Source organism: Contarinia nasturtii, unplaced genomic scaffold, assembly GCF_009176525.2.
Source record: "Contarinia nasturtii isolate CC-2019 unplaced genomic scaffold, AAFC_CNas_1.1 Cnas_scaffold_1037, whole genome shotgun sequence".
In the NCBI taxonomy this organism is placed as follows: domain Eukaryota; kingdom Metazoa; phylum Arthropoda; class Insecta; order Diptera; family Cecidomyiidae; genus Contarinia; species Contarinia nasturtii.
In genome coordinates, this window is record NW_022198383.1 from 8,284,002 (window position 1) to 8,309,420 (window position 25,419).

The 25,419-nt window shown below is 33.6% G+C and overlaps 1 protein-coding gene across 3 annotated transcripts; it reads left to right on the forward strand.

Moving 5' to 3' along the window:
* The first annotated feature begins 1,119 nt into the window (after positions 1-1,119).
* On the forward strand, positions 1,120-25,419 carry LOC116343607 (steroid hormone receptor ERR2). 3 transcript variants are annotated; one of them, XM_031771784.1, is made up of 7 exons: positions 1,120-1,613; positions 22,911-23,054; positions 23,135-23,327; positions 23,402-23,998; positions 24,064-24,245; positions 24,310-24,482; positions 24,550-25,419. In XM_031771784.1, the coding sequence occupies exons 2-7, from the start codon at positions 22,917-22,919 to the stop codon at positions 24,710-24,712; spliced, it is 1,446 nt and encodes a 481-aa protein (XP_031627644.1). In that variant the 5' UTR covers positions 1,120-1,613; positions 22,911-22,916; the 3' UTR covers positions 24,713-25,419. The 3 variants fall into 3 exon arrangements, with proteins under 3 accessions (XP_031627644.1, XP_031627642.1, XP_031627643.1); XM_031771782.1 differs by lacking the exon at positions 1,120-1,613 and adding an exon at positions 14,418-14,601; XM_031771783.1 differs by lacking the exon at positions 1,120-1,613 and adding an exon at positions 14,673-15,865.

The window sequence follows — 25,419 nt, forward strand, 5'->3', positions numbered from 1 at the left end:
ATTGAGTATACGGTAACTCTAACGGTATTTTTTTTATGAAGACGAACATCAAAATAGTAATTGCATACACGTTTTAAAGGTTCATTGACCTCAATTTCTATTCTATTCATAGAATTCAATTTAATCCCTGTTCAATGCACCCTATTGCATGTGTGATGCACACCGATATTTTCGGTACACAGGTAACAAACAATATTGAAATGCATCTTAAAGCACATTTTTCTAATTGGAAGCTATTGTTCTGTTGTCTGAACTTATAAATATGTTTTCATTATTATTTATTCAAAATAATCCAAAATTCAATTGGAAACAAATATTTTTTTTATTTTCTCAAAAATGTCTGAAAATACCATTGGATGTAATCGCATTGAGACACGTATATATTGTAAGATAACCTTCTCACAATCAGATCACACATTATCAAACAGAATATTTTCGAGTTTGTATTCAATCGGAGTCCCATTTCGAATTAAAAAAGTACCCTTTATCTATTGCAACCAGTTACAGTACAAAGTAAATGAAACCCAATATCCAATCCATTACCGTCCCTCCATCTATTGAGAATAATTGTAATTATTATTCCATTTGGATAGTGTGTAGAATCTTCATATGTCAAAAATTATCGTAGTCACTGAAAATATTTGCGCTGATACCAAATGACAGAATCAGTAGAATTCTATGAAAAAGATAATATTTTCAGAAACTATTCCGGCATTTTTGAGTAAATTATCCTTTAAAATGCCTTTTAAAAGAGATTATGCGAAGATTTTATCACCAAAAATCATAAAGTGTTGCTAGAAATCGACGCGCACTTGACCATCTAACGAATGAATGATTTGAAAAGTTGTCAGAACAGGAGTAAATGTAGTGTCTCATTTACTCGTTTTACTCAGACACATGCACTGTGCACAATTTTATATGTTTGTCATGTGTGCTCTTTCTCGTTCTGTCCTTCTCCCGTTTCTTTATATCTCTGTGTTTCTTGCCTTGTCAATTTCCTCTTCTTCTTCATAAATCTACGGTTTTTACGCTGTATCTTTGTGTTCGCACAGCTAGTTCAATTCATATATATATTTTCTTCTTCTTTTTCTGTCTCTCTTTTCGCTTCTATTTTCGGTGTGTGTTCTTACTTAACCATTATCGTGTTGTGTATGCATTTTCTGTTGTTGTGGACGTGTTTTTTTCCTCTCGTTGGTGTGCCCGAGAACGTTGTGTCATAATATAATTTTCTTTTTGTTTTTATTTTAATTTCCATCATTTTATCGACTAATTTGTTCTTCATTTTAAAACAATCGATTCGATTTTGCTGATTCGCAAATTACATCGACGATTGATTCACATATATTTCAACTCTCGAATTGCTAATTTTTCCCAATGGGCAATATAGTTTGTTTAGTGTTTTCATGTTACCTCATTCTTGACTGAAAAAAAAAACAAAGAATAAAAAAACAGCACGGAAGTCAATTGGATTTGTTTTCCTTTATTCTTTTTTCGGACACCATTCATTTGTTCCAAGTGACAAAAAGTGAAATTTTGTGCAAAGTGAAAAAGTGAAATTCGAACGAGAATACGACAACGACGACGACCAAAAAAAACTTCAACTTGTTTCGAAGGTGAGAGATTTTTTTCGTTTATTGCAATAGGAAAAGAATTTATAATGAGTTTTTGTGTGAATTTTATCAGTGAAAGCGAATTCATGTGCATAGCATACTGAATTTAGTCGACATACTTGTTTTTGTTTTTTCACAATTAGAATCTCTTGAGAATTTGTATTCAGTTCATAAAATATTGAAATTCTTAATGGGTTTGTTTTTTTAGCACACATGCATGATGTTTTGCTCATCGAATGGAGTCTTTACTGTCATACATATGTGTGTGTGTATTTGACGAGCCTCAATGGGCCTACGCTTGTATGGGCATTTCTGTGTGTTGTGTTGTGTTGTATACGATGATAAAAGGAATTTTAAATGAAAAAGAAAATGTTTGTTGATTCTGTAATCTATTGCAAAATTCTTATTTACATTCTCTTGTCTTTTCAATGTTTGGCTTTGTCTTTTTATAGTGTCATATTTCGGCATTTTCTCTCCTTCTTTTTCTTTGTTGTTTTTTTCATTCAATGCATTGAATCACGTACAATTAAATTGATAACGCAAATCTCTCTTGATTTTCTCTTCTATTCGTTTTGCTTTTTTTCTACCTCATTCTACTGTTTTTATTCAAAGAATTTGCATTTCAATTCATGTACAGTTTGCTTTAGTTTCAAGAACAAAAATCTGATAAAATGTCATCTTTATCTAATATGAAAAAAAAAACGGAGTTATAGCCAAACATGTATAACACATATCGTTCGTTGGCACCATCATCCTTTTTGTTTTTCTTTTTTTTTTGTTATTTGTATTGAAAAGGGTATGAAATGTCATAATATCAACGAATATTTGGCTCTCGCACAGTATCTTATATAATGCACACAAAATAAGCGCTGTGTTGTCTTTATATATTAATTTCACTCAATCGGAATTTGTTGTTTTTGCTATTTGCCGCAACGTCGACAGTCAAAAAAAGTCAGGACCTTTGTATTTTTATAGGCACCAACTCAACCATCAACCCAAATCATGTTTTTTTTTATTGTTTAAAAAAAATATAATCTTTAATTTACGAAAAGGAGTCGATGATCGAATTAAAAACATTTTTCGGTGCGCGTCAGAGAACAAAACAAAGAATAAAATAAATTTTGATTGGAGACGTGAAACAAAATCAAATGGAAGGAATGCTGTAAATGTATTGCAATACGATTCACAACAAAAAAAAAACATTCATATATACCATGTATAAAATAGCCTCGCGCGCGAGAGACTAGTGCACAAAATATATTTTCGTAGGGTAGGTCCGATTCCACAACGAACTAAGCACACTAAGCGATGACATTCACATAGAGAAATATTATATTCAATGCTCGTTCGACTCTTGCAGTCGCTCTCACAAATTAGATATTAGAGTCCAATACCATGACACACAAGCGCGTTGTGTATAGTTGCTTGTACATGAATCTCATCGCTTCTATTTCTAATTTAAAATTTATTTATTCTTTCACGTCTTCGGCGGTAGCGAAAAGAGTATGATAAATCGCTAGAGAATTTTCCGCTTTACTAGCGCATCGTGCAAACACACAATAACAAAAAAATCGCTTTTTTACGATTCACAGCAAGGGAACAAGCAATTGACGGTTGTTGTTTTGTTCGTCGTCACTTTTCAATTTCTTTTTTTTTTGTTTTTCTATTGAAACTGAAAACTACATGTGATGGCAAACAAAAGGTACCATTCGATCTTTGCATGTGTCTTTGTGAATTCAATGTATTCGTCATTCTTGCCAGAAAATATTGTCAGAATCACCGCAGATTCTTGCAAAACTTCACCACTGCAAGCCATACTTATAAATACACCGCATCGAGTCTTTGTATGCTGACGTAAATTACTCTTCAATAAAAGCAAACCGACAATAGAATTTATACACAATGATCTTTTGCCAATGCTTTTTTTCTTCATTGCTTACGCAATACATGCTTTTTTTTCCACTGCGTTTAGATAGTCAGACTATTTATATGAATATATTTCTGTTTGTTGCTTATTTTCGCCACTTGGTTAATAATTTCGGTTTAAATTACAGTGGAAATGACAAAACACTAGTTTTTGGTGACACCGAGTCTGTTGTCATATTTGAAACGATGCGACAATCACGATGTTTACACAAAATGAAGTCAAATGAGACTCTGACTGGTTTGTTCTGTTTTTGCATCCCATAAACTATAGTCGCATGTCAATGAGCTGCTTCATGAATATTTTGTCAAATATTTAACCATAACAACAAATGTGAATTCTGGTAAAATTCAATTGGTTTTGGTACAATAAGTACAGCAGTTGAAGTATTTTCTATCAATTTGATGCATGAAAAATGATAGAAACTCGTCAAAAAGTACATAAATTTCGAATCAAAACTTTTATAGGTTTTATTTTTATGATTATATACCAACTATTGAAAAAAAAAACACAAATGAATGCGAAACATTGGTAACATTCCATTGCAAAAACTTCTCTGGATCCTCTTCGACATATAAATTTGTCGATCTTTATTTTTCATAACAATGTTAATTCTTTCGAATATGAATCTCACAAAAGTGTGATAATTGGATGAGAGAAAGAGAGAGAGCTGAGTAACCGAAAATGCGCGATTGCATGCGGGTGATATTTTTGTTCAATAAATAATTGATTCTTTGGTATGCATACGAATGTTTGTATTTCATATATGTATTGAAGAAGGAAAAAAAAATGACGCAATAAAACAAACGGCGCTCAATTTTTAAAAACGAGAATTCAAGGTCATCTCTTATATGCACATCGGTTTTGTATGCATTTGGAGTTTTTTTTTCTTCGCAATTTATTATTAGAACAAAGCACACCCATATACATATATCATACATTCTAGATTTGATGTATCGTTCTATTTGACGATGATGACGGCAACGAAGACAAAACTAAAAACTGTACGTTAAATGTGGAGAATGAGCGAAATCGGTTTTGCCCACTGTTTTTTGTACAAATTAAATGTAATGGATACGCCGTATCACGTTTTTTGATGATAATTTGATTTAAATTTTGGTAAAAAAAAAATTGCGGTTTTTGCTAGCCAAACTATTTAACTATGAAACATTCATTATTTAACTATGGTCTTGTTTATACCAGAAATGTTCGAAAAACTTGCCATTATTATCTGTGATGCGCATCGAAAAAGGATCCATCGTCTGGGTGCAAAGAACAAAAGAGACGCGGGAGAGAGCGAAATAAAAAAAGAATCATCTCGCTACTCGAAAATAAATTGATACTGATGAATAAAAACAGAACAACAAAATAAACTGTGAATGCAAAAAACAATAATAACACAAAGCAGTCAAAGAAACAAGATGTGAGAGAGGATACAACCACGACAACAAAATCGGCAACCAAAATGCAGTCAATCGAATAACAATGACTGATTATTGTTTTTCACGGTCAGACCATGACAATAACATGAAAATATTCGTTCAAATCGTATTTTCGATCGTTACAAAGTGTATTAATTGTATTCTCTCCTGGACACTTTCTTGGATTAAATTCATTTTTTCTTCTTAATATGCTTGCATTCGTGACGGTTACCGTGTTTAATTTTATTTTGTCTGGATGCTTTTAAATTGCCACAACTTTTTTTTAAACCACACAATCTTCTTTTTCGCTTGCACGAATATTTGGTTATCTAAATACATAAAAGCCAACATCAAATTATAGATTTAGCGCTGAAGCACGACGAAAGGAGTCACCATCGAGAAGAGAAAAAAATATATAATTCAGTTGAATAGAAGCCAAAAACATATAAATATATTTGTGTGTATTTGCTTGAGTTGTGTTTACAATTCTTCTTCTTCTTCTTCTTCTTCATATTCCCGTGTCTGCCTCAGCTTTTGGGGAGCTATTTTTCACCATTTCATTTCTCGCTTTTATTTATTGCGTCTGCACTATTGTGCATACATTTATACTTACATACATATATTCAGAGATTTTGTATTGTTTGCTGATTGCTTTGGCCATAAATGATACGGGCCACTGTTCGCCTACATGCATACCGTAAAAAATGCAAATTGGATTTATTTCAAGTTTGGACACCACAGCTAATAGCCACAGCTAATAACTACAACCGCCATAGGTTTATATTAGAATCCTGCCATTGAAGGCAGTTTTATTATATTTCACGTGCTCACGTTGTTGTTCTTTTTTTTCTCTCATTTGCTTCACAGAGCTGGTATTACACACATAAATAATAATGAAAAGTGAATATTAAACATGATTACCATGTTTGCACAGCTTGATAGCAAAAAAATCACAATCACCGGGGGAGAAATGAACATTTCATGGAACTAAAAACACCAAAATTGATATGCAAAAAAAAACAGAAAAGGAAAGCCCATAATATTTTCTTTAGAAATGCAAATAAATGAGCTTATGTCAAGATGTCGAAGTCAACGCGAATTTCAAATATCGTGACAGTAACAATGTGGGTGATTATTAGGGTGGTGCACCTTTTCAACATTTCACCAAATCTTGGTGACCAAGATATGGTCACTTGGAAAAGCAGATCCAAGAGTTTTCAACTTTCAATTTGATATGAGACAGTATATTTTGTGGCCGCAAAATTATATCGAAAATACACACCACCCTAGCGATTATGCTGCCCTTCAACTTACTATCTCTACCGAATACACACGATTGCATATTTGATGAATTGCTCATAGTCTCGTTCATATCAAACTACAAAATTAATGCGTTTCAGTGTTTTAACAAATGCGTTTGCACAACCCGAAAAAAAACATCTCCAGAATAATTTTGGTGTTTCATAGTATCATCGCAATAGCTTCGTTGCCCATCTAGACTTTGTTCCCCGGTTGTTTGCTCGTGTTTTTTTTTTAGTTTATTTTGCTGTGTGTTGCCACTTTTCGCGTTCGCCTAATGTATTACAATATATATTTTGTTTTATTTTATATGTCTGGCGAATGTCTATTATATTGAACCTGTACATTTTATAGCGTACGTTTTAAGTATTATTACTGAAAAAAAAAGAAGTCAGTGTGAAATAATATACACGAAACGCCAAAATTCGTTAACGGACGAAACAAAAGAACAGTGTGTTTGGAACACAAACTGCCATATGCTATGTGCATTTTATAATATAGCAGACAGAAGTTTGTCGCGAGCCAACCAGACAAATTTAATTTTTCTAACACAAACACACACAGTTATACACGATATAACAAGCTCAAAAGAGCAACGTGCATTTGTTTTGACGCCGAACCAAATCCAGCGTAGAGAGAATATCTTTTTGGTTAAATAATGACTTCAGAATTGTGTGATTGTTTGTGTATGCGTGCAAAGTTTTTTTTTCTCGAGTGATTCGAGCAGCTCACACCTCTACTATACTCAACTATACTTTATATACATCAAATAAAAATTTGTCGCTTTTTTCGGCTATGATGTGATATTCTCTGTGTGACAACGAACATGAACCGAGAATCGATAAGCTACGAAATTCGACGTTCGTTTGAGATTTTCTTGAATCGATAATCCGAATTACAGCAGAGGGCTGGAATTAGATTTTGCGTAATTTTTCCATTTAATCTAACATTACTTATCGAAACGAAAAGGAAAAAAATGTGGGCGATTAAAATAATGTCGACGTATATTGTAGATATAGTTGATGCACTTGATCTCACCGAAATCAAAGATCAAAGGTGAATTTATGCTTAGCACTTTTATTGGTTTTTCGGGTATGGGGACATGTTCAAAGTACAACATCATTAAACAAATGAAAATATCATTAAACAACTCCATAAATTAAACATTTGCTAAATTAACTCTGTTAGTTTCACTTAAGTTAATGGTTATTATATAGGTGCGGAGACAATATAGTTAATGGAATTAGAATAACCCCCCAGCACCTCTTGGAATGCACTCCCCTGGAAAATTACTCAAAATTTGCAGCAATACATATTTAAAGACCAAAACATTCAATTTATTAAACTCCCTTTCAATCCATTCAAGCCAATAATCTGATGTTCACCAAAATTCTATAAAAAAATTAATTAAACGTAAAAATTATCTGTTCATAACCGTATTATCAACAATTGAAGCGCCTTCTTCAATGAAATTGGTTATCAATTTCACTTTCCAATGAAAAGTATCCGATTAGAATCTAAAATTCAATAATATTGAAAAGGTCACATCATTTTGATTTAAAGATAAAATGCTTCCAGAAGCAATGTATAGCAATCACGAAAATTTCACTTGATGACAGCATTCAGACTAAGAGAAAGAGAAAGAGACTCAATTGAATCAAACGATTCCGCATCCATCAAGCACGTGCTATTCGTTGTTTATATGCACACACATTCATCATGCCTAATTTTTTCGCTAGATTATGATATCAATTTGCGGTACATCTGTTTCGTTCGTTTGAGTATCAACGGAGATTTAATGGTGTGTATATGTCAAAGTTCGTTGATAAAGATTTCGCTGACTGTGTAATTCATGTGACAAAACCACATCAAAATCAAACCAAAACACTGTATATTTAATTTAGTGATGCACTAACAAGCGAATCATGCTTTTGCCGATCAATCGTGATATGTTTCAAGTGCGTGATAAGAAATATAAATATTTCAATAAAGTTTCTTCTTGTTTATTTTTTTAAACAACACTTAATACTTTAAGCGAGAATTATGCAAGATGTTATTCAAAAAATGTTATCACAACGGCATTGAAGCGGGTTTTGACTTGCAACCCTTGGAAATGGATGGACGGCGAGATATGCTGGAAATACCAATTGAATTTTGGCTTTCTCTATCTTCTCTTATCAAGTGCCGAAGAATGAATTCTGAATGAAGTATGTGTTAACTGACTAATCTTTAAGTCTCTTCTTATATTCTGGTTTTTACGGCTTTCGGTAAAAAGATAATGTAAACGAAAAAAATGTTCATTTCCATAAATGAATAACCACCACTACAAATCAGCATTATGCATTTTCAACGGCGCATTGCTGATTAGTCATGCAGGCACATTGTATTGCGATTTTTGGTCATAAACTCGATAAAAATGACGATGGGCCGCCAACAACTGTCTGGTGCACAGACAATGCATGCTCACTTCTTTTTTTTTGCATTGGTTACAAACACTAATTAATCAAAAAGCCGAAAAGAATACGAAATGGGAATAAAGTTAACAAATGAAAAAGATTGAATGCGCGCAAAATGTGAGGGATAGAGAAATAAAAGAACGAAGAGAACGATGAATAAGAAGAAAAGAACACACAAATTCATTGTTGACGCACATAATTCTTAAGTGTGAGCAAAGTGTATTCGGTGAACGAATACATTAAGCACTTAATGTAAAAATGAGTAGTGTGCTTTAATGATTATATTACGCCTACGAATTTTTTTTTTGTCGAAAACTCATTTGTTAATATTTAATTTTGGCGAGAAGCGACGAAAAAGAAAGAATATGAATGGATACATCAACTAGACAGTCAATACTATATTTAATCAATAAATACGCGACAATCGTATGAGTTGTGTACATCGACTACGGTTTCTCTCATACGCAGACATGGGCTTTCAATAGTCCATTATAAATGGGTGCATTCGCCGAAAAATCAACAAAACAAATGATGATGAACTGAAATAAGAAGAAAGAAATCGAAACAAAATTCATGTATGACTTGGCGATATTGTTTCTCGGCGCGTTTTTTTTTTCTTCAAATATTCGTTGTCTTTGCTGTATTGAATAGAAGATTTTGCTGATCCGTATGACCGGTTTTTTTTTACCGGAGCGTCATGTACCAAGTACGTTCACAGCAATCTTGTTAATAAATTTCGAAGTCAACGACGATAAAAGAGAGAAAACAAGTGTACAAAATTGATGTTCTCCTTTCTGCCGTTGTTTCCACTCAATTCATTTTCGATGGGTTACGATAAAATTGCCAAAAGACTTTTTTACACATTCTTTTTTTTTACAAATATGGGTGAGAGAAAAAAATGTATGCAAAATAAGGGAAATATAGACGCATACAAACCACACATAAAAAACGGCTTTTATTTACTTAGAACTTAGTGCCTTGAACATGAATAAAAAAACTGGTGAAAAATAAAGACAACCGAATGCATGATTTTCGAGAACGGGATGCCAAAATGAAACAGTGTATGAAAAAAGAAACCATTGGTGGAAAAAGACGAGGAGTAACCATTTGCACAATGCGGGAAAGGGAGAAGAAAAATTTATCGCAAAACGGAACGCCAAAAAAGAATGACAGTGAACACATGCTCATGACGTGCAAGAAAGAAGAAAGAAGTGATCCGCCGAAAAATTTCAAGGTCTCTAACTCCTTGTTGTTGTTTCATTTTTTTCGAAAACAAAAAAAAAATCACATCATGTAGTAAATACGACAGACTTGAACCAACAACGTTATGTACATATCGATCAAATTAACATGTACTTGTCAGGGGGGCCCATCAAGCACTCACACAATGCTTTAACTATATTCTCGGAATGACTAAGTTGTTTGAGACAACAAAGCAACTATCGATACATATACAAACAATCAAACACACATATGCACGACGATGTTTGAGGCAAATAATCAACAAAAACAATCATAATCATAATAATCATGGAAGCAACTGAATTTTCGGCAATTAGGTGCCGCACTCAAGTAAGCGCAGCTCACGGTATTCGGCTTGTCTTGTTTTTCTTTATGGTAATAGTTTTGTTTTTATTGTCTGCCGTACCATTATTTCGATGGCTGCTCCGAAAGAATAGAATGTAACAAAATTACTTAATGGTCTAAGTGCGTGTATGTGCTGGAATTGTATGTTTTCAAAACCGTCTTTCTCAGCAACCAGAATCTGAATGTCAATGGTGCTGACCATACCAACCGACGAGTGGATTTTGGATGGCTTCAATTATTTGCTTGCTCGCTTCGTTTTATCCAACAGAAAATTTCCGCTATTTATAAATTAACTAAATGCAATTTTTTGGCATGAACAATGAAATAATCACAAAAATACGCAGGAATGCTGAAATTTCTTATTGCAAAAAAATGTGTCGCTATTTTGGAACTCTGACGAAACATTCTTATTCAATCAAGCAGCTTTTGCATTGAATTTTAAGCCTAGCTGATTGGCACCATTCAAATACATTTTCTTTGGAGATACAACCAAAATAAAAAAGTTGTTACCGAAAATTCCGATGGGTCAGTAAATGAGATTAAATATTTTGCGAATAACATTCGTATGCATATTCGTAAATCGATTCATTCGGTTCGTTCGTTTATGTGTTTGCGTGCGTGAATAGCCTTCAAATCACAATACTGTAGCATATCAACTTAGAAACAAACAATGTAGTTTCATTGGACCGGCCAAATTTTGCATGTCATATTAAAATAGGCGGTTATTATCTGTTTTGATCAGTAACATGAATAGCAGCATGCTAGACACCATTTACTCCTCTCTTTCTCTTCTCATTTTGCACAATATATATTTAGAACATCAATAGAAAAAAAAGCAAATTCAAATTAGATCGATGTGATATGAAGAGAGTGAAAAATCGAGAACAACCAAGCACAGCTTATTCAAACGCTGTGCATTCAAAGAGATAAATACACTGTTTAAACATATATAATTAAGAAATCAATATGCATGCTCTCATAGAGCTTATACTTTTTTGCCGTGCGCACCGAGTTTGATCGGCCTCTATCGAATGATGCATTAATGATTTAGCCGTGATTGAGTCGGTAATTGATTCACTCAAACTCAAAATAGCCAATAAAATACAACGCACCAATTGAAGTACATACAAGACCCCTATTAAAAGTTTCATGCACTCAGACAAATTTAAATTGTAATTGCATGATTTCATCAATTTGTTGGTTGTAATATACAAAAACAAACAATGCTCTGATAAATTTAACTAAGGGGCCAAACCAAAAAAAACAAACCCATTTGATGAAATGAAACGGCTTCAAAATTTTGTTTGGCGTTGGAGTGTTTGTTGGAGTGCATTAGCTTTTGATTGTATAAGCTTCAATTTCAAATAAAAAAAAGTCATGTATGTATTCTGGTGGCGATTACAGGGGGAGGAAAATTTTTTAAGCCTGATATAGAAACACACATTGTATTTTTAAATGACTATATTTATTATTCAAAGTAGTCTCCATGAACACGAATGACACTTTCATATCGATGCTTCAATGCTTTAATTCCTCCTTCAAACCACTCGGCATCTTTGTCCTCCCATACGTTGAAAATATCGTTCGATATCTCTTCTTCGGACTCATATTGCTTCCCCTTCAGATATCTTTTGGTGTTTGGGAACAGGAAATAGTCGCTGGGGGCCAGATCTGGAGAATACGGTGGATGGTGGAGTTGTTCGAACCCACATTCCCTGATGGCAGCTTGTGCAAGCAATGATTTGTGAGGCGGTGCATTGTCATGCAAAAGAAGAACTTTTCGAGTGAGCAAACCAGGACGCTTTTCTCTGATCGCTTTACGCAATCTATGCATTTGTTGTGCATAATAATAGCCCGTGACTGTGGTATTCTTTGGAAGGAATTCAACCAATAATATGCCTTTGGCATCCCAGAATACAGAGGCCATTACTTTGTTTGTGGCAATTTGTTTGCGTGGCACTTTCGATGCTGGTTCACCACGTTTGTGCCATTCCATCGTCTGTGATTTGAGCTCTGGATCATAGTAGTGGATCCAGGTTTCGTCGCCAGTCACTATTCCCTCAAATGTGTCCGTTTCATTCCATTCCAACAACTCGAGAAACTCGTGTGCAGCAGCAATTCGTTCTTCTTTTTGGGATTTGTTCAACGTTCTTGGAATCCATCGCGAGCAAACCTTTCTCATGTGCAATTTTTCATGAAGTATGTTGTAAATACTCTTCTCTGAGATGTCAAACATTGCTGCTAACACTTTCTTGCTCATTCGAGGATTTTCGTGCACGTGATGTTCAATTTTTTGCACTACATCTGAAGCTGTTGCTTCAATTGGTCGACCTGTATGAGGATCATCTTCCAATGATTCTCTACCCCACTTGAATTGTTTTGCCCATAGTTTTACTGTGGCATACGATGGGGCAAGGACCCCATAAACAGCACGCAAGCGATCATTGATATCCTTTGGTGTCACACCTTCTTTTGTGAGAAACTTAATCACCGCACGATATTCGATTTTATCCATTTTTTCAAAAATATCGAGGTTGCTTGGTATGCAATGATGTTGAAAACAAACGACGACAGATATCAACTCAATTTTTTTCTGCAATACTATTGAGTCAATAGTATTGACAGTTCGTACGTCAATTACAGCACAAGAACAATTTGTAACTAGTGCCGTCTATATGTCAGGCTTAAAAAATTTTCCTCCCCCTGTAGATAGAGAGATGGTTCATCCGAAATAGATAATGAAATAAAAATGTTATACCCAGCTACTTAATGTTTACGTTACTGAGTGAACGTACGAGTGCTGACAATGCCGATCTGTAATGAATAGATCGATTTGATATCGTGCACCAACCGCAAACAATATAACGAAACACCGAATAATAGCATATAATAATAGCGAACGAATGAACAAACGCAAAATGTAGGAAATTAATAGCCGAGTATCGAAATTGGCAAAAATATCCAAGACCGCTGCACCAATCAATTTAAAGTGATCGCAATGGGACCCAGGAAATCATTTATATATACATACATTATAGCATCATTGTGATGAGAGAACAGCTGACCAGATAAGCAAAGGGTTTCAGTGACTAATATTGTATATTTTAACATGCAGAGAATTTAAACTCGCAGCATTTGCACACATTTTATGTCTAATGCACAAAGCAAACACTTGATACTTTGCAATGCATATCGAATTTATCGCATCTGTTGTCTATCAACGTATTAATATGATATATAGATTGAGAAGAAAATGGCACGAAGAAGAAAAACGAAATAGTTTCTACAAAAAAAAAAAGTTGGAAGCACATAAAATTAGTCGAAGCAAAAATTCTGTTCTATATTTACTACATAACAATTAATTAGTATATATATAAATGGAAGCCTAGTGACTTTATTTACATATAAGTCTCTTTTTTCATTCAATTTCATTCTATGTCTTTTGAATTCTTTTATATTCGCTTTCGGTTGTCTGTCTGTGCGAAAAACATTTGATCCGTATATATAAACCAAACGCTATTCAGTTATTGATGCTTACATTCAATCCGATTCGATTAGTTATGTACAGCGAATATATTACAACACTATACTCTATATAAATAATGCTATTAGCTAACGATGCAGTCAAAATCGCGCTGTCACACGTTCACTTATGTATATATATCACACAATGAAAAAACATTTTATTACACAAATACCAGCACATCGAATTCATATTACGAATCACAGACACACAGTCGCATTTTAAGCATATGTAATATACAAATACATGCTCGCATTTGGAAATAAAACCGAACGAAAAAAAATGCCAAAGAACAAAAAAAAAAAACAGACGAGAGCGAAAAAAAAACAACAAATCTCCGGCATACATCTACACATGAAGTAAAGTAGCAACCAGCACATATCACGAACGGCAACTATTACATCGGCGTTCACAACTTGAGCTGAGTGTCGTCTTTCGCCTTCATATCTTGTGTGTGTATGTATATAAGCGAACGCGAATCTGTACACAGTTTTGCATTCGTTCACATCGCGTTGCTGTTCGTGCAAAAAAAAAACAGCAGCAGCAACCAAAAAAGCAGTAGTGTATGTAGAAGAAAATACGCCACCACTACAATCGAGAAATGGAATAGAAAACCCGACGGGACAGAAAAAAAAAATAAACATCAACAATCAAGAATGAAATAAAAATTTGGATTTTGTGCAAAAGTAAATAGAATTTAAGTTTCAGTATGAGCCATCGCGTCGCACAGCAAACAACGCTAACACCGCCCGATACATCACCAGCATTATATAGACTAGAAGTAAAATATCCCGTGTGAGAGCATAAAATAAAATTTATTTAATCTTCTTCTTGCGAATACAATTTCGTTTTGTGTTGAACAGTGCATTTTCAAATGGCGAACGAGAGTTAGCATACCAACAAAATATATCCAGAAATTTTTGTTTGACGCTTCTAAGTGAACCTATATATAGATATTTTGATTCAACATTTTTAGAAAAAAATCACCGATTTTCTACCGAGATTTAGCTTCTTGTACATTTAGTGACGTCTTTTGTTTGCAATTCTTTTTTCTTCATCACGCGATTTTCCATCCGAGTTTTTATTACCATTTGCATTCACTCAAGTGTTTATTAGATGAAGTTAATATATTCAGAGACAGAATTTTTTTTATGCCTTATCAATTACCAAACAGACTTGAACCACAAAAAAGTGCCTACTCTAAGTGCGTGATTCGCAACATATTTTCGATGTGTTGTTGTTGAATGTTTTTTTTTTTGTCAATATATTTTTACCAAAGTGTCTAAAAGTAAATTGTGATTACACACTTTTTTCCGACAATATTTCACTTGAACCGAATTTTCTCGAGCAATTTCGCAACTTTTATAATAAAATACTGAAGCCAAACATTTAACAGCCGAAAAAAAGAAATCGAAGCCGACGACAGAACAAAAATATGTTAAATTAGTGCCTAAATTAAGACCGTTTCTATATTTTGTGTAACGTCATTTACTCCAGGAAGAACGAATGCACGATCAGTAAATTGATCGTTTAAAAAAAAAAAACTATAAAATGATGAAAATACTAAACTAGACAGAGCCGTGGAGACAGACAATTTACAATCAAAATTAATGAATTATTGAACGAAAAGAGCAACTGATACACACACGAAGGGAGCAAACCCAAGTAATAAATTTATATTTAGTTACAATTAACTAGTGCTGAATTTATACGATTTTAATCAATTTTAATGAAAATAAATGGACACAAGCAATCGTTTATGTTGATCAGCATCGCAATGAATTGTACAAATATTAAATATATTAACATGTTGGTATAGTTACGGAACCAATTTTTCTCTATTCTTTCGCAAAAAATACGACGAGCGCTCAAAAAAGACAAGAAAAAACATAAACTTTAGATTTTTTTTAAAACAAAAAAAGTGAACAGTACAACTATCGATCTGTTGGTATCATTAACATACAAGTTATATATATACATTCAATCGATAAAAAAAATTAAATTCAAAATAAATTACAACCATGGATGTTTGGATGCAAGATGTGGTAGGTTCTGTTTATAATCTTTTGTTTTATTTTAAATACAAGCTGTATCATTTGATTTAGATCTCTCTGATCATTAAAAAAACCTAAATTCAACATCATAAAACTCGAAAAAGGAATTATCTTAAAATTTCGATTGTGATTGAAAAGCGATAAAAAAAATACAACAACAAAATTATAAATTGAAAGTATCAGCAATTAACGAATATGATGGCTGTAACAAAGAGGTAAAAAAAGGTATCAGAAATCAATGGGCGAGAGGCATTGTAATCAAATTCGTAAATCGTAAGCAGTTAAAGAGAAAAAATGCGGCTAAGCTGCATGATATATATCATCCGTAAATCAAGCACAACAGATATATATTCAAACACAGATATAGAATAATCAAATCCGAATGAATGAGCGCGACACGGTGACAAAAATATAAATACACTCTGCATGTTGAATAAAGTTGAAAAAAAAGAGTATTTTAAACGATTATCAAGTTCATGGTCAAAGCGATCTAATTCGTTTCGGTGATGCATTTTGTTGTTGTATTCGAATCTATCTCTGTTTCACATTTTATGCGCCGGTGTCGGCGAATCGATTCAAAAAAATTGTACATTTTAACAAAATACACACTGCAATAAAGATTGTTACAATAATCATTTTTTATCAGCAATTGGACGCACGTAGTTCAGTTGGTATTCAATAAATTTCCATCTTACCGCTTATATGTGCCATTTTCTTTTTATCGATGAAATTTATGGCTCCTTTTTGATCGCCGCTTCTGTGCGCCATACATTCGAATGGTTGAATTATTGTCACTGGATGCACCATACTCGTTGATATTATTGCGATTTGTCACATGCCATTGTAAAATTCATCTGTTCACTGTATATTTTAAGCGAAGCGAAGAAAATTCTTGCGATAAGCTGAGAATGCATGAGGGGAATTCGAATTGGTTTAAGCTGATGATTGCACATTCGTCTAAATTGACAAAGCACACAATCATTTTTAGTGTGAAGTTTGCTTGATATACCTACAGCGAGATGCTATTTGTTATCTAATCTGAACTGAAATGACAACAGGCGCGCATCAGCAAATTGCCATCCAATGTGATTTTTTTTGTTTTGTGTATACATGTTATCTATATGTTTGTATGCATGTGTGTGCTCTCGTTCTACGGTTGCCCCATTGCACAACATATTTATTTTTTGATGCGGTTGACAAGAAAACAATGGGTGCAACCAGCAACAACACAAAACGGACAAAAAATCATTTCATTTATTGTTATTGCTTGCATTCATGCAATCTGTTAAAAATGCTCTCTCCAACTCTCCCCCTCTCTCGGTGTGTGTTTGTTTGTTTATTAGATAAAATGCTCAAATGTACTGAAAGACTTATTGTTTTGTTTGTTTCACTGATCAATTTATGTTTTTTTTTTCTCTGTTTTTACATTAATGCATATGCACATATGAACGTTTTGCGACTATATTTTTCAGTTTCGGTTTTGCATTTTTAATTGTATTTAGCACCCCTTGTACAGCAGTGACATTTTTCGAAAAGAAGGATCGTCACCATAGCTTATTTCACTTTTTTTTCGTCTCCATTTGTTTGCAAGTGCAAATACCAACAAATCGCTGTTGTCATGTAAACTTGACTGATAAATGAAAAGTACGCGCTCGTTCAATGGAATCGTTCCGCTGTTATATTTAGAATAAGCACTATAAAAAGAAAATATTCCTTCGATCGTTGCGATTTGAAGTAACACTTAGTTTGATGTGCGAAACCAACTTGTGCATTTCGTTATCCACACGATAATTTATTATTATATTCATTTTAAAAAGCCAGAGATCACACGTACTCGAATCAATTCAGATTGCACCAAGTGCAGAGTGAACAAAAAAATTATTCCTCGTGCCTCTAATAAAACTGGAACAACGACAATAACAGATAATTTATTTTTCTTCTCGTCAACATTTTCATTGGTCAGCTAAAAATGTATTTTTTCCGTGTTTTACTTCGAGAAAAAAAAACTTCAAATCAATATTATGCAATTTATAAAATTGATCAAACATCGATCGCTAAATACCTAATTGAATTTTTTTTTAATTATTTTCTGAAAATACAAATGAAATAGAATTTATGTGTGATTTAATAATTTGACGCAAAAGGTTCATTGAAACTAAAAGCAATGACAGCAAGATTTGAAGTTTGCGATACGATCATAACACACACAAACAAAATAATAACAATAAATATCGAGCCCACGATGACGCATTGTGTTACGTAAATTTACGACGTATATGGTAACATAAACACACGAATGCAAAAACAACATCATGTTTCTATTAAGTCAGCAAATTGTCGAAGTGGACGAGTAATTCGAATCAAAATTGTCGTAAGCAATTGAAAAGTAGAATGAAATGAGAGGACGAGAGAGAGAGAGATACACAAAAACCTGTACAAAAACTACCGCACATAATTTTCCTGCATCAATAGGCGAAAATAAAAATGAAGACGCAATACACACCAGCCATGAAATGTGTAATGATAACCCCAAAGACAACGGTTGAACAACGTTGAGACATCGTGTGCGATAACTGGCTAACAATAGTTTCGAAATAATTCATCCTTGTTTCACGATATCAAATTGCATCTTTCTCAACAAATTCAATAACAAAAAGAAATTTTCTGGCTAATTCTTCATAATTCTTTGAAAGCGATAAGACTATCTAAAATCACTGAGTGCCACATTTCATAATAAATCTAAAGAGCTTCAAACGAAATAATATACTCAGCTATCGTTGGAATCGATATTACACTAAAGTTTATGATTACATTCAACAACATGCGTAATCGTCCATCATAATCATTAAGTGCATCTCGGATTTGTTATTCGGTGCGGCAAACACCTGAAATAGATGCTTTCTTAAGAGTCTGTTTTTGCTGTCTAATTATTGTTCCTGTTATGAATTTCAATGGAAAAAAAATATTTTATTCTTGTTTAGTCTTTGAATTTGCGCGGCTTTTGATGACGTGCTATAATTTTGAATTAAATTCTATGACGTATGTGGCGATTCATGATCAGACTACAGAATTCTCCTTATATCTGTATAAAGAAGAATCGTTTAGTTTTACTTTTGGCTTGTGCTCTTTTACCTCTCGTTCTTTGACGAGCTCCGGTTTTGTATAGTACATTAGTACAGGAAAACCCTTGGTTTTTTTTAAAGCGTTCCATATACATTTTTTTTAATGCAAAGCAGTTAGATTCAATTCTGACCTTGAATTTTTCCACATAAAATTGTATATGGCATATGCATTTTCGATTACATCATTCATCATTCTCTGTCGAAACTATTCAGTGTGTGTTCGTCGCGTTTTTCTCTGCCATTTGGTTTCTATGCCCGGCCAATTGGACGGAATCTTAATTCGCTTCGTGCTGTTGCTTTTTTCATTCTTCCATGCCATTGCTTTTATTTTCTTGTGCAAAGTCCTCGACTGACTGACTGACTGACAGTGCTTAGGTTTGTTTTATGTCCGTACTACATTTGATATACATCTGCCTTTCATTATGGATTCACTTTTAGTTTCGTTTAAATAACTCGAGCATTTAAAGTGCCATTAGAACGCAGTTGCCGAATCGTGAATGAACAACAGAAAATATAAATAAAATTAATATATTCGCATTAGTTTCAGTTTTTTTCTACCAAAATTTAAGTAGATCCATATTGAAATTCTTCATATGTTTTAAAAAAAAGATTTTCCACAAGTTCTAAGAGCTTTGGAATGTTATTAGATCAAAAAAACTCTATTAAATCACTCTTATTTCAAATGACACTTGCCAGATCTTTCACATTTTAAGTGAATTGCTCTCGAACGATCGATGAATGCCTGGACTTGACGAGCGCATTCGGAAATTGTTCGCGGAAAGTAATATGTGTTTTTTTTGCGAATGTGGAATTCGTCGCAATAAAATTAGGATGAGATCTAAATAAAACTCAAATTGAGTTTTGCCATGTTATAATATTTTTTTCAACACTGTCATCGATCATTTTATGGCTAGTCATTCATCGATTCATTAAATTTGAATTTGAATCTCTTTTAACATGTTTTTTTTTTTCTTCTTTTCAACTTGAAAACTTGGCTGTAGCTGTTGCTTTTTGACACTGTGTGTTTTCGGGCAGATGAAATGTGCGCACTTGTACCTCTCGGGTTGGGTTGTCTCTTTTCAATTGAGAACTATTACATTCTTTTCATTGTATTGGGTTTGGTTCTATTCAAATGTTTCGCTATTTACATACATGAAATACATTTTTTATGTTGTGGTTTTTCTAATGATGATATTATTACCGCATTGCTTCTCTCTTTCTCGTGTGTGTGTGTATTTATGCGTGTGTGAGATGATGATTTTTGCATGGGGCAAATTTGCATGGCGTTTTAATTTTTTATGGTATACGCTGTCGCGTTTATGAACATGCCGAGGGGTTTTTAAAAGTAAATTAATCATTTTTATGTTTTCGTGGATTTTCGTCCTCCCGAGAACTTCTTTTTTCTTTCAAGCTATGGAACAGTGAAATTTTTTAAATAAATCGTTGTAACCCAAAGACTCTTTCAGTCTCACATTTTTGCTCCCATCCCATTCTTCCTGCAAAATTTTTTGACTGAAATTACTTATGTTCATTTTGATTCGAATGTGTCGCATTCTCTTTCATCAAAAGTGTGATCGTTATGTGATTAGTGAACAAAAATGTAATGATTTTTCTATGTTGCAATTTTCTCAATGTCATACAGTATATTCGTTCAGTGTTTGACATGTTTTTCCCTGGTCGTGCTGTGTGTTGCGATTAAGTATTTTGCACTTACAATGTTCGACCAGCTGTGCGAACGTCGTCAAATGTTCTCACACACACATACACCAGTCAGCCAGTTCCGGTGCACAAAAACCGATTTTTTTTTTGTTTTCAAAGTAATATTCGTTTTCTTTTTTACAATCTAACACGATTTACGATTCTCTCATTTTCAATGTATTCCGGCGATATAATTTGGTGCGCTGTATTTTCATACACATACAGTTAACGATGCCATTTTACTATGAATTTTAATGATGTTTCTGAAGCACAGAATAAAAAAAAAACAAGCACAAAAAAAAACGAGAATCGTTAAACATCCGTTGTTGGACTGCATCAATTTGCAGCTCGTTGCGACGTTTGGCTTTAAGCCCACGAAATTTATCAGTTTCGCTTATCCAGAGTGACTTAATAGCATCTCTGTCTGTATTCGCTTGAGCCAAATTAAAAATAAATTAGTCGAAAGAGATAAATTTGATATACATATGAATTATGGGCATACAAAAAAAAAAAAAAACAAAAACAAAACGGAATTTTTCGTCTGCTTTTGTTTCTTTTTATTTTGTTAGATTTCGTATTATCAAAAAGCCTTTATCACAGTGTCGCCGCTATACGTAACATCGACGAATTATGAAATTTGTTTTTCTACTTTCCTCTATCAATCGTTTTCGGTTTTTAATCAAAAACAATGCATTTTACTTTCAAATTTTTGCGAGGAGAGTCGAAAGTGCATTTTGTGTATTTTCTTACGACGCAACATATGCGCGACGCTTGTCATTCTTTGCAAATATTATCTCGTATATTAAGGCACAATAAATGGTTAAGTTTTTCTTCATTTGACTACATTTAGAAGCAGAATGCATAGGCATTCGTCATTTTTCAATAAACTGCATGAAAAATTATATGATTTTTTTTAATATGCATGCATTAGAATGAAATTTTTAATCGCATTAAATAGATATGTATGTATATGTGAGACGGTCGACAGATGATAAATCGTCCGATTTCGACGGCATGCATACGTGCAATATAGAGATGAAAGAAGAGGCAACAGTGCAAATACAGAAAAAAAAATCCATAAAAACTATTATGTAAAATTACAGCATGGGAATGCGCAACAAAACTAAGTCCAAAATGCAGAAACTAACTATGTGTATGTGTGTGGATGTATATACGTGCAAATCGCGCTGTTGTGATGCCGTGTGTATATATAAATGGCCGGCAACACAAAACACAAACTAAATAAAGTACAATTTAAGACACACATTTACATATTATTTACGCTATGCTTGTATGATCATACCACAATGAGCGTTTCGCCTCTGTCTCTCTCCGTCTCGCTCTTCATCATTCTTCTGCACATGATAGTCCGTGCGTGAATGTTTATTTATCGTGTATTTATTACACATAAAGTGGCTGCCTCTTTATTTCTCTCTTTTTTCGTTTCGTTTGAAAAGATACACAGACCGGTTCACCTTGAACTTGGCCACGAATCAAAAGAATATACGCATACACATACAAATAGCGAGCGCAGAGCTATGAATCGAATTGCATGCGAATGTAGATGAATATGTGATTTTTGTTGTTTCTCTTTCTCTTTGCTGTGCGCTTTTTTTCGGTGGATTTTTTTTCTTCTTCGGTCTTTTTCATTATTTTCACTTCATTTTCGTTCGGCGACTACTTTTCCCGCATTTGATATATATATGTATATAAAATGTGTGTCTGTATGGATGTTTTTTTTTTCAACTCGTTTTTCTTTTCACTTTAATTTCGCTTTTTACGCTTTTGTTCTCTCTGTTTGTTATTTCTGAATTGGCGATTTTTGGCCGGCTAACACATTTATGCAGTCAATTGTAAAGAACATATTTGTTGCGTAAAACCATTTTTTTCCACTTCCTCAGTTTTTCAAGTTTAAAGCGCATACGAGAAAGCGAGTGAGATTCAAGTGTTATAGCATTTAGTAGCAAAGATAAATGTAATTTATTTAGTAACCACACATAAGAATTAATTGAGTTTGAGGTTTCATGATATTTACTGTCGTAAAAAATAGTTTACCATATAAAGAATGAAGTTTTTTGGTTCAAATTCCTTTGGAATAATTCGTTTTTAAAAAACCTTTTTTTTTTAAATCGCGTGCACTGTTCACAATATTTTACAAAAAAAGAAGGGAATCATACTAAAATGTTCTAATTATGTGTTTCTTTTAATAATTTCAGATCCCTATGATGGCAGAGACACCGACTCATGCTCACGCTCATATAAAGCAAGAAATTGATACTACATGCTGTAGTCCATCGCCGTCGAACGGCAATTTCAATGCGCAAGGTTTCATATTCAACAATTCTGCTTCAGCAAATACGGTATTGGATCTAAAATTAGTTTGCCAATTCTATTTTTAGTTAAAACATCGTTTTTATTCCATTTTTGCTTTCATTCACAGATGGATTACAAATGTACACCCATCAATAATAACACGAACAAAAACTCGCCAGCATCACCGGAACGTCAATTTTGCTCATCAACCACACCATTGGGTGATGAAAAATTTCCGGTATGTCAATCGGATCAAAATGATTCGAACAAGGAAGAACTACCACGTCGCCTTTGTTTAGTGTGTGGTGATGTTGCATCCGGTAAGTTAATTTTTAGCATAAAAGAAAATGAGTGTGCGTTTCTGTATCGCTAATATATGTTGAAAATTCGATAGGATTTCATTATGGAGTTGCGTCATGTGAAGCATGCAAAGCATTTTTCAAGCGGACCATTCAAGGCAACATTGAGTATACTTGCCCGGCCAATCAAGAGTGTGAGATAAATAAGCGTCGTCGCAAAGCGTGTCAAGCATGCCGTTTCCAAAAATGTTTGCTGATGGGCATGTTGAAAGAAGGTGTACGTTTGGATCGTGTACGTGGCGGTCGTCAAAAGTATCGTCGCAATCCAAATGCGAATCCGTATCAAATGCAAATTTTCCCATCGAATACAAGCATGCCGCCCACATCATTGGAAGACATTAAAATTTTGGAGATTCTAACCCTATGCGAACCAGATCTATTGAACGTTGTTCCACCAAGCATTGATATGCTTATGTATAACAAAAATCTATCAAGGGATAATATCAGCACTACCGGCAGTAACAGCAGCGATTGTGGCAGTTCCAATGAGAAAGATGCAGACGATAAAAGTGATATTTTTATGGATATGGAACATCGCATCGAAACAGAGATTCAGGATATGCTCAGTGTTTTAAGTGATATTTACGATAGAGAATTAGTTAGTGTGATCGGCTGGGCGAAACAAATTCCAGGTTTGCATTTTTGAAAAAATTAGTTGAAAAACGATTTTTAATTTTTTTTTTTTTCATTTCCCTAGGATTCATTGAACTTCCATTAAATGATCAAATGAAACTGCTTCAAATGACATGGGCTGAGCTGTTAACACTTCAATTGGCTTATCGTTCAATACCGTTTACTGGTAAGCTGGTATTTGCTAAAGATTTTTGGCTTGATGAACGAACAGCCAAAGTTTGCGGAGCAAGCGAATTGTACAATCATGTAAGACAAATTAATATTGAAATAGAATTCGGTGACCTGATTGAAATCAATTTTATATTTTCAGTGCGCTCAAATAGCCCAACAATTGGAACGTCTGTCACCGAGAAAAGAAGAGTATTTTCTACTAAAAGCATTGATTTTATCAAATTGTGAAAAGATACTGGATAATCCGACCGCTTTGATCAAATTTCGTGATTCCATTTTAAGTTCATTGAATGAGTGCGTTTATTTGCTGAGGTAAATTCATTGATTTTTTTTTGTCTTACATTGTTGTTTATGTATTTTTTGTGTCTGTATCATATAGGCAAAATGGAGCCGTGTCACAGCAACAGCATTTACTGCTTATCTTGCCATCGATTCGACAAGCTGAGCAAATTGTGCGAAAATTTTGGATTGATGTCTATCGCAGTGGAAATATAAATATGAAAAAATTGTTCGTTGAAATGCTTGAATCCGTTTCCAAATAGCATCAATACAACAATCACCTCAATCAACTTATTTATAAAAATGCTATTTAAAGCTGAATTGGATGGAATTCACAAGCCATTCTTTGCTGTAAAAGCCGTAAGGAAAACAAATCATCAGCATGTTTTAAATGAAAATCGGTTTTATTACATCCCAATTCGTTAGCACACACAAACACACATACACAAACATAAAATGGATTTTTCACAAAGAGAGTGCACAATCTAATTAATAACTATGAGTACAAGTAGCTTTACAAAAATTGTAAACCGCCCAGATACACATTCAGAATAGTAGCAATTTTAATGAAAGTAACAGAAGAAAAAAACGAGTAAAAATTTAATCAATTTCAACCAGTTTACCATAATCCATGCCAATAGAAGGACAAACTAAAACCTACGTAATCAAATTACGATATATGAAATGGATGTTTTTTGTGTGGTCAGAAAGAGTGAATGAATGCGAATGAGAACCAACACGGGTCAAACAATCAAAGAATGCAACGTCGCATCAAACCTAATCAATCGTTTTATTAAATCGAGAGAAACAAAAAAAAGAAGAAAAGAGAAGCAAAATCAGTTTAAAAAACGAAATCATTAAAACCTTTCAATTATACATTTTATTACTATATGTGTATTTATAAATATAATATGATATTATATTCGTAAGCAATCATCGGAAATTTATTGTTCCTACCATTTTTTCCATT

What these genes read in the sequence shown, in the direction of transcription:
- LOC116343607 (XM_031771782.1), top strand. Translation starts at nt 14,530, where the DNA reads ATGAGCCATCGCGTCGCACAGCAAACAACGCTAACACCGCCCGATACA. An exon ending in CAGCATTATATAGACTAGAA is followed by an intron (nt 14,602 to 22,910) that starts GTAAAATATCCC and finishes TAATAATTTCAG; the next exon opens with ATCCCTATGATGGCAGAGAC. An exon ending in ATTCTGCTTCAGCAAATACG is followed by an intron (nt 23,055 to 23,134) that starts GTATTGGATCTA and finishes TTTCATTCACAG; the next exon opens with ATGGATTACAAATGTACACC.